We start from the raw sequence: 9,593 nt of genomic DNA, 5'->3' as shown, positions 1-9,593 counted from the left end.
CTTGAAACAAAAATCCCTAGGCTTAAGACACATGTTTCCTGATCAAACTGATGGAACTGGACCCTGAGATGAAATAAGCTGCATTTTGTGCTAAAACAATATGGAGTGGGTGACTCAGCTGCAGGGGGAGAATGACTGTTTAAGTATATTGTTAATATAGGAATCCCACCACAATATAATTCACCCGGATAAGTGTGAAGTGATACACTTCGGGAGATCGAATTCGAATAGCAGGACTCTTAGCAGTGTGGAGGAACAGAGGGATCTTGGGGTCCATGTCCATAGATCCCTCAAGGTTGCCACGCAGGTCGATAGGGTTGTTAAGAAGGCGTATGGAGTGTTGGCCTTCATTAGTCAGGGTGCTGAGTTCAAGAGCCGCGAGGTGATGTTGCAGCTCTATAGAACTCTGGTCAGACTACACTTGGAGTATTGCGTTCAGAGTATTGCCTCATTATAGAAAGGATGTGGAAGCTTTAGGGAGGGTGCAGAGGAGATTTACCAGGATGTTGCCTGGGTTGGAGAGCATGTCTTATGAGGATAGGTTGAGCGAGCGAGGGCTTTTCTCTTTGGAGAGAAGGAGGATGAGAGGTGACTTGATAGAGGTGCACAGGGTGAGAGGCATAGATCGAGTGGCGAGTCAGAGACTTTTTCCCGGTGCAACAATGGCTAACATGAGGGGACATAATTTTAAGGTGATTGGAGGAAGGTATAAGGGGGATGTCAGGGGTAAGTTATTTACACAGAAGGTGGTGCGTGTGTGGAACACACTGCCAGCAGAGGTTGTGGGGGCAGATACATTAGGGACATTTCTGAGACTCTTAGATAGATACATGAATGATAGAGAAATGGAGGGCTATGTGGGAGGGGAGGGTTAGATGATCTCAGAGCAGGATAAAATGTAGGCACAACATTGTGGGCCAAAGGGCTTGTACTGTGCTGTAGTGTTCTATGTTCTATATAATAGTTTGGTCTCGTCAGACTGGGGTCACAGTTCTGTGCATCCTGTTCTGTAACAGCATCAGGGTGGGAGTGCTGCCTCAGGGAAAGACTGACCCTCACTGCATCCCTTGGGGACCTTTGTTACTTCTGCACCTTCAGACCTTCAGAAGCTTGGATTGGAGACACTGGACAGGCTGGGCTTGTTTCCCTGAAGCACAGGAGGCTGAGGGGGGTGACCTGACAGAGGTGTATAAGATTATGAGAAGCAGAGATAAGAGTAGACAATCAGGTTTAAGGTGAGAGGAAGGAGTTTTAAATGGGATTTGAGGGGAAAGTTGTTTACACCGGGAGTGGGTGATGTCCAGAACGTGCTGCCAGAAGAGGTGGTGGAGTCAGATACAGTCACTACACTTAAGAGGCATTTAGACAGGCCCATGACTAAACAAGGCACAAGGACCTGATGGGAACAAATGGGATTAGTTTTAGATGGGTAGACAGGTCAGTGTGGGCTGAAGGGCCTGTTTCTGTGCTGTATGACGTCTGCATTCTCTCCTCCCACAGCCCCATCAGTGGGAAGTTGGAGCTGTGAACCAACTCCAACACCCCTGCACGTTCACCAACCCTTCCACCAATACCCACCCTCCGTCCAGTCACTCTCTGGCACATTGATGGATAAACCTGCATCCTGGGCGATCATGGCTGCAATCACATATGATGCTTTGATTCGCTTGGCAAATGGGCAGCAAACGAGTTACCCACTGCTGTCATGGATACAGGCTGGATTTTCCACAACTAAAAATAAAACTATAAACAACCTTAAAGGATTGATCAAAATTATTTTTAAACTGCATTTGTACCTAAGCTTAAGTAAACTGTCTTGAAATCATTTTTTTAAATAACCTAATTTTAAACTCAATAGCAAGTCAATAATAATTTTATTTATAGCAATGCAAATCAAACTAACATTCAATGAACCATTACTTGCTGAAGCACATAGAAATGGAAGTGATTTTCAATTTCATTCGCAAACTGCAGGATGGGCCATTGCTGTTGAGGTCAGTACTTAGTGAGTAAAACCACATAACTTCAAGTATTTCCAGCTTGGGTTGGTGAATTAAACGCTACTTCAAGTTAAGGGTTAGATTTTTGCCGAAATTATGCTGTCAGAGATTTGAAGTTCCCTCAATCCTCTTATTTTGGGATGACATTCTCTGTGGGGGTGTTGAATTGGGACAGGTTACTGTGTGAGTGTTGGATAGTGATGGCTGTCTGCATGGAGTGTTGCTCTGGGACGTGGGTTTCCATGTGGTGTGTTGCCCTGGGACAGGTCTCAGGGTGGAGTGTTGGTTTGTGATTTGAGTCTATGTGGAGCATTGGTTTGGAAGTGGTGTACGTAAGTGTTAGTTTGTGATGGTCCCTGCGTGGGGTTTTGGTTTGGGATGGGCCTTTGTGTGGAGTAGCCAGGGAAAGGGTGGGTCCCCTTAGGGACCAGAGGGGTAATCTATATGTGAGCCAGGAGATGTGCGTCAAGGTCCTAAATGAATACTTATGTGTATTCACCAAGGAGAAGGACATGCACGATTCTGAGTTCAGAGAGGGGCATATTGATATTCTGGAGCATGTCAGTATTAAGAAAGGGGAGGTATTAGATGTCATGAAGAGTTGATAAATCCCCAGGGCCAGATGAAATCTATCTCAGGTTGCTATGGGAAGCAAGTGGAGAGATAGCTGGGGCCCTGATGCAGATATTTACATCTTCATTAGCCACAGATGAGGCACCAGAAGAATTGAGGATAATAATGTTATTCCTTTATTTGATAAGGGCAGCAGGGATAAGCCAGATAATTACAGACCCGTGCGCCTTACATCAGTGGTGGAAATTATTGGAGAAAATCCTGGGGGATAATATTTATGCTCATCTGGAAAGTCAGGGGCTGATTTGGGAAAGTCAACATGGCTTTACGTGAGGGAATTTGATAGAGATTTTTGAGGAGGTAACTGAGAATATTGATGAAGGAGAAGTGGTAGATGTTGGCTATATGGACCTTAGTAAGGATTTGACAAAGTCCCATGTGGTAGGCTGGCCCACAAGGTTAAGGCACATGGGATCCAAGGCAAGCTGGCTAAATGGATCCAAAATTGGCTTGCTGATAGGAGTCAGAGGGTGGTGGTGGAAGGTTGCTTTTCTGATTGTGGCCAGTGGGGTACCGTGGGGATCAGTGCTGAGACCCTTTTGTTTGTGATATATATTACCAACTTGGATGTGAACGTAGGAAGAATGATTAGTAAATTTGCAGATGGCAGGAAAATTGGTAGTGATGTGGATAATGAGGAAGGTTGTCTGAGCCTACAGCAGGATACAGATCAGATGGAAAGCTGAGCAGAGTATTGGCAGATGGAATTTGATCCTGACAAGTGTGAGGTGATACATTTTGGGAAGTCAAATAGGGATAGGATGTATACAGTGAATGGTGGGGCGCTAAAGAATGTTGATGAACAGAGGGACCTTGAGGTTCAAGTCCATAGTTCCCTGAAAGTGGCAACACAGCTTGATAGGGTGGTAAAGAAGTTATATGGCATGCCGGCCTTCATAGATCAGGGCATAGAATCTAACAATGGGGACATTATTTTGCAAATTTATAATTCTGCATTGGAGTATTGTGTGTAGTTCTGGTCACCACACGTTAGGAAGGATGTGGTTGCACTGGAGAGAATGAGAGAAGATTCACCAGGGTATTGCCTGGATTGGAGGACTTTGATTGTAAGGAGAGATTGGAGAGGCTGGGCTTGCTTTCCCTGGAGCAAAGGAGGCTGAGGGGGTGACCTGATAGTGGTGTGTAAGTTTATGAGAGGCACAGATAGGGCAAATAATCAGAATCCTTTTCTCATGGTAGGGGTATCGAAACAAGGGGCATAGGTTTAAGGCGAGAGGAAGGAGTTTTAAAGCAGATCTGAGAGGTAGGTTTTTTGCACAGTGTTTGATATCCGGAATGTGCTGCCAGAGAAGTTGGTGGAGTCAGATACAATCACTACAATTAAGAGGCATATGAATAGGCAAGGCAGAGAAGGATAGGGACCCAATGTGGGCAAATAGGATTAGTGTAGATGGGGGGAAAAGGTCAGTATGGATGTGGTGGGCTGAAGGGCCTGTTTCTGTGCTGTACAACTCTGTGACTCTATGACTCCTGAGTACATGAACACATGGAGCAGAGTCAAGCAGAGTCAATGCCTCTTCCAGGCATTCCTGGAAGAGAAGTGGCAGTGACTTCAGCTGTAAATGAAAATCAAAAAAAACTGCAGATGTTGGAAACCTGAAACAAAAATCAGAAAGTGCTGGAAACACTCAGCAGGTCAGGCAGCATCTGCGGAGAGAGAAACAGAGTTAACATTTCAGGTTTGAAGACTTCCTGTCAAAATTGAGAAAGATATATAAATATATATATATGTCTTAAGATGCAGGGAGGGTGGGCAGAGGGATGGGGAGGACAAGGGGAATCTCACAGAGTATAAGATTCTCTCTCCACAGATGCTGCCTGACCTGCTGAGTGTTTCCAGCACTTTCTGATTTTTGTTTCAGGTTTCCAACATCTGCAGTTTTTTTTGATTTTCATTTACAGCTGAAGTCACTGCCACTTCTCTTCCAGGAATGCTTGGCTTGAAGAAATTCTCCTCTGCTCTACAGCAGGATTCTCTCTTTAGCCTTGTTCCCCCTCAGTAGTTTCTGTTTCTCATGTCCACACCCACATCTCTTTCCCTAGCCTCATAAACAACTTATCCCCAGAGCAACCCTGGCTTCACCCTTTGAGAGATGTCCTTTTGTTCTATCCATCTTTACAATTCTTTACAACCCACCTCTTTACAACTTAAAACTAACTTGCCTTCTCTCTGTCCCAGTTCTGACAAAGGACCTGCAACCTGAAATGTTAAATCTGTTTTTCTTTCCACAGATGCTGCCTGACCTATTGAGTGTTTTCAGCAATTTTTTTTGATCTTGTGTCAAGCCTGTGAGATCTAACCTCAGACCCACATCAGCTGCAGTCTGCCTGAGTTTGCTGCCTGTCCCATGATGGTCATTGGTGGTCACTTTTAGGGCTTGGCCCTTCAGCCGAGGATTCTGCCTGGTTGTCATGTCCACAGTGACAAGAATGAGATCAGCAGCATTCAAAGAAATCCAGACTAATGGAAATGAAAGGCGTGTTTAATGCTCTATGCCTGTAGTGTTTATAATGAGCAAGCAGTCTCCCAGCAGAGATGAAAGAGGCTGATGATTTTGATGTGGGTTTTGATTTCATTTTTTAAAAGAAGAGGCTGACAGAAAACACTGTCAGATCTTGGTAAACTCCGGGGCAGTGACCAATGGCGGTCGAACTTTGGTGTTGCTAACTGGCTCTGCCTATCGCAGCAAGGGATTCAGATTCAGGGCTTCATTGGCTGCTGCAGGGATCATCACGAAGTCAAGGCCCCTTTTGTTTTTCTGGGCGTGTTTCCACTCAATATATTAAGAGGATAATTAGAACTATCAAAGGGTTGTCCGACACAAGGGCACGAAATAGGCTTCAGCGACAGAAGTATCTTTCATCCATATGTTCCTCAAATTATAATATTACCCTGAGATCCTGTTACCAACACTGCCCAGCAAGTAATGGGGAGAAACACCAGCGGATCTGTCAAAGGTAATTCTTGATCCACCAGGACAAGAGTCAAAGACAGGCTCCCGGCCAGATCTGTACCAGGACTAGTCAGCTATAAAACTGACTCAGGTCTATGCGGGGCCTGTTTAATCCTCGGTGTAACACACTGTGGCCGGTTTAATTCTTCGTTTAACACACCATAGTCTGTGCGCACACTTTGTAACCTGTCCTTATTCATGCGTGCAACGTGCAGCAGAGCGTGTCAGATACAAAAAAATACAACAGATTGTAAAATAAACATACCTCCGCTGAAGAGAGGTCGCCTTCCCTGTAATGAGTGATGGTGTGAGAAGACACTGTGCAAAGAGCAGGTGCCCGCTGTGTTTCCTGCCGCTTACACGCACCCATCGAATAACCTCTCCCTGGACCCCACGTTCCCTTTCCTCCCCTATTTCAGCCAACAGCCGGCTTCACTGCCACGCAAACTGACTGTGGCTGTAGAAACACCTCCCTGTGTCGGGACTGCAAGGCTGGAGTGTGAAGCAGTATTCTTGCTGGACAGCTCCTTGCGGTTCCTGCACGGGCCCCAAGTCTCCTCTCAGTGCCCCTTCCTAACCTCAGCAGAGGGTCTGGGGTTTGTGGTCACATCTCCAGCTGAGTCAGACTGAAACACGCTTCGTGGCAGAGGAACGGATCGTTCAGCCTGGACCCAGCCGTGGCGGTGAACGCCTGCAGTGTGCTAGTGCTGCACCTCCTGGGGTCCAAGTGTTTGTGGTCAGATATGACAATGGCACCATTGAATTGTCAGGGATCGCTCTGGGAGCCCGCGTACGCTTAATGGGCCTCGCAGGTAGTGAGAAACAAGAGGTACCAGAGGGAGATCAGTTGGAAGAGGTAGATCATGGGCATCAATGTGAAAGAGGTGTCCTGTTGTCAGAGCTCACTCACTCTCGGCAGGGCGGACACTGTCATCATGAAACCAATCTGAATACCCTCCTTGGTTGGAGGAAGGAAAACCACATTAAGATCGCGCCTGACCGGCCACAGAACGCTCACCCCGCCTTCAGCTGGGGAACTGACGGCACAGCCAATAATGCGGGTGTCACTTCACGCAATGTCACTCGCACTGTGTCCATACTCTGACGGGAAGTTTGCTTCAGAAGAATATTGCAAAATACGGGTTCCAAGTACGGGTTAGGAGCTGTGGGCATGCTATGTTGGCGCCGGAAGAGTGGCGACACTTGCGGGCTGCCCCCAGCACGTTCTCAGTAACGCAAAAAGACGCATTTCACTGTGTGTTTCAATGTACATAGTGAATGATGAAGCGAATCCAATTTCCAAAGACTTCTGACGCGGACAGGAACCCACGGGTCCCTGGCCCAGCACGCAGTTACCCAGCATCTAGGACTCGCTTATCACCTGAATTCACCTGTCACCTGAACTCACCTGTTGCCTGAACTCACCTGTTACCTGAATTCACCTGTCACCTGAACTCACCTGTCACCTGGACTCACCTATCCCCTGCCTGCATGTGTTCCTCCCCCTCCCCCCACCTTCTTATTCTGGCTTCTGCCCTCTTCCTTTCCAGTCCTGATGAAGGGTCTCGGCCCGAAACGTCGACTGTTTATTTCCCTCCATAGATGCTGCCTGACCTGCCGAGTTCCTCCAGCACTTTTTGTGTATTGCTCCAGATTCCAGCATCTGCAGAATTTTGTGTCACCAAGTTGTCTTTAATCCTTCTTCTATCCGGAGCGCTGACAACCGGAGTGGGGTCTTGACCTGCAGCTCCTGTGCTCCGGTCTGACTCGGAAGGCCAACAGGTCTCCCCACTCTGTAGAAATGCCGGTAACCGGTGTTCCGGGGGCCGGGCAGACCACACCTGGAGCTCTGCATACAGTTCAGGCTCCAGAGAGGACGCATTGGTCGAGGAAGACAAAGCCCGGGTTCACCAGGCGGTTCCGGGGCTTCCACGGGTTAGTCGATCACACACAGACCATGTGGATATTCCTGCATTTCACATGTCTAGGACTTCAAAAGAAATTGACGAGTTCGAGAAAGATCCTTTTCCTACTAGTTCCCAGCTGGGGACAAGGTGGAGTGATCTTTAGATCAGGTCAGGATGCCCTGCAGTTAATCGAGGGTTCGGGGCTGGTTCTTTCTGTGGGGGAGATTGGGTTCGGAGGGGGACGGGTGAAGGGGGCCGGTATTGCCTGTCTGGGGCGTTGGATTCAGTGCGGACAGTGGTGAGTAGGGTAGTGTAGAATCCCCTCCCACCGATCTCGGCGCTCTTAATTCATGTTTTCAAAATCTGATCGTGAGCCGCCAGGGATGTGAAGTGGCGTAGGTTGGAGGGCAGTTCCTCCGCGAACCACACTGAAGGGCAGAGGAACTCAAGACTTGAGTGGACAACTCTTGTTCGTGTGCTCGTGTCTGTGTTGGTCTGTGTGTAGCAATGGGGTCAACACATGTCTAACACCCTGTGGCACACATCCGCCCGTTACCCCACACGGTCCGTCCTGAGCATGTGGTCATCCCGTGAAGTCCCTGGGTCTCTGGTCTGTCACTGTTTGTCTTCCGCTGCCGTTACAGTGGGAGTCAGATATCACGGTGTATCGGTCTCTCCGTCTCCGCTGGGGCTTTCAAGAAAGTCAGTTTATGCTACCTATCTGACAGAAATGCGAGCTTTTAAAACCACGACCAGCAGTTGATCGCCCTCCATCCTCTGCGTTGGGTATTGATCCCTGGACAGTGGCACACACCGCCCAGAATGACATCCAATGAAAATCCCCCCTCCCAGGACGGGACCGCAAGGTCATGTTGAGAGTCCCGGCAGCGACTGGGTACAACGTGACAGTGGCCCCCACGTCCCAGTGAAAGGGGCGGGTGGCTGCAGGTTACAAACGTGAAGCATCATACGTGGCGTGAGCCTGGAGAAGTCCCCGGTTGCCACCGCTCCCCCTCCTCCCTCTCGCTACCCAGTTACACCGGGGCAGATTCACAGGGGGAGTGTGGGCGACGCTATGGCTGTCCTCCGAGATAATGTTTCCCCTTCCACACCAGGCTGAGGTACTCACAGCCCAATCGCACAGACCCTCACCAGTGTACCGGGCATGAGGCGCACAGCGTCCGCGGAGCCGCACTCCCAGCGGGAGCTACTCTCCGACTTGATTGTTGTTGATTTTTTTCAGGATCCGGTTGTTGTTGGCAAGGCCACGCGGAGGTGGGGCTGAGGCACCCCTTGAGTCATTGCATCCCTTCATCGGTGAAGGTGCTCCCACACTGCTGTTGGGTGGGAGTTACACTTCAGAAGTTACAAAAATCAAATATAATTATTTTCAGACTTCTGTTTAATACTGAGGGGGCATCAAACAGGGCGCCATTCACCAATGCTTCCTGTAGAGTGGGGCTGCCAGAGATAGTTCAGGGACTGTAAACCTGGTGTATCTTGGTTGTCCTTCCCGTCAGAGTACCCTGCGTAATGAAAGTCTCCCCAGTGTGTGACTGTAACTATCCTGAACCGACCATCTTATCTTTCCTAATGACGTGGAAGGAAGCCATTCAGCTCATCAAGTCACAGCAGCGCAGCTGGTTTGACCTGCTACCTCACAGTGAAGCAGACCTGGGTTCGCTCCCGACCTCCGGTGCTGTCTGTGTGGAGTTTGCACGTTCTCCCTGTTACCATGTGGGTTTCTCCCGGATGCTCCAGGTTTCCTCCCACATCCCAAAGGTTGGTAGGTTCGTTGACCACTGTAATTGTCCCGAGTGTGTAGGTGAGAGGTAGCATCTGGGAGAGAGCTGACGGGAATGTAAGGAGAATAAAATAATGGGACTAGTGTGACTGTTTTGTTGGTGGTCGTGTGGACTTCGGTTCCGTGCTGTGTCTCTCTGTGACTGTCTATGCCAGTTATCAGAGGATCCCCACCAGACCCATTCCTCCACGTATTTCCCTGGAGCCCACCGTAACCCGTCCTGTACTGTAACCCGCCCCACATCGCCTGATTCTCTTCCACCCACTAACACTAG

The 9,593-nt window shown here is 48.7% G+C and overlaps 1 protein-coding gene across 1 annotated transcript in view; it reads left to right on the top strand.

The window, feature by feature from the left end:
- The first annotated feature begins 7,409 nt into the window (after positions 1 to 7,409).
- mmrn2a (multimerin 2a) overlaps positions 7,410 to 9,593 on the top strand; it is a 56,787-nt gene continuing 54,603 nt past the window's right edge. The window contains exon 1 of the mRNA XM_052041334.1: positions 7,410 to 7,773. Coding sequence (XP_051897294.1) covers positions 7,410 to 7,773 — 364 coding nt within the window. The remainder of the gene's footprint in view (positions 7,774 to 9,593) is intronic.

This window comes from Pristis pectinata, chromosome 30 (genome assembly GCF_009764475.1).
Source record: "Pristis pectinata isolate sPriPec2 chromosome 30, sPriPec2.1.pri, whole genome shotgun sequence".
NCBI lineage: Eukaryota > Metazoa > Chordata > Chondrichthyes > Rhinopristiformes > Pristidae > Pristis > Pristis pectinata.
Note: the sequence above shows the minus strand (reverse complement) of the source record. Positions and strands in the feature narration are given on the sequence as shown.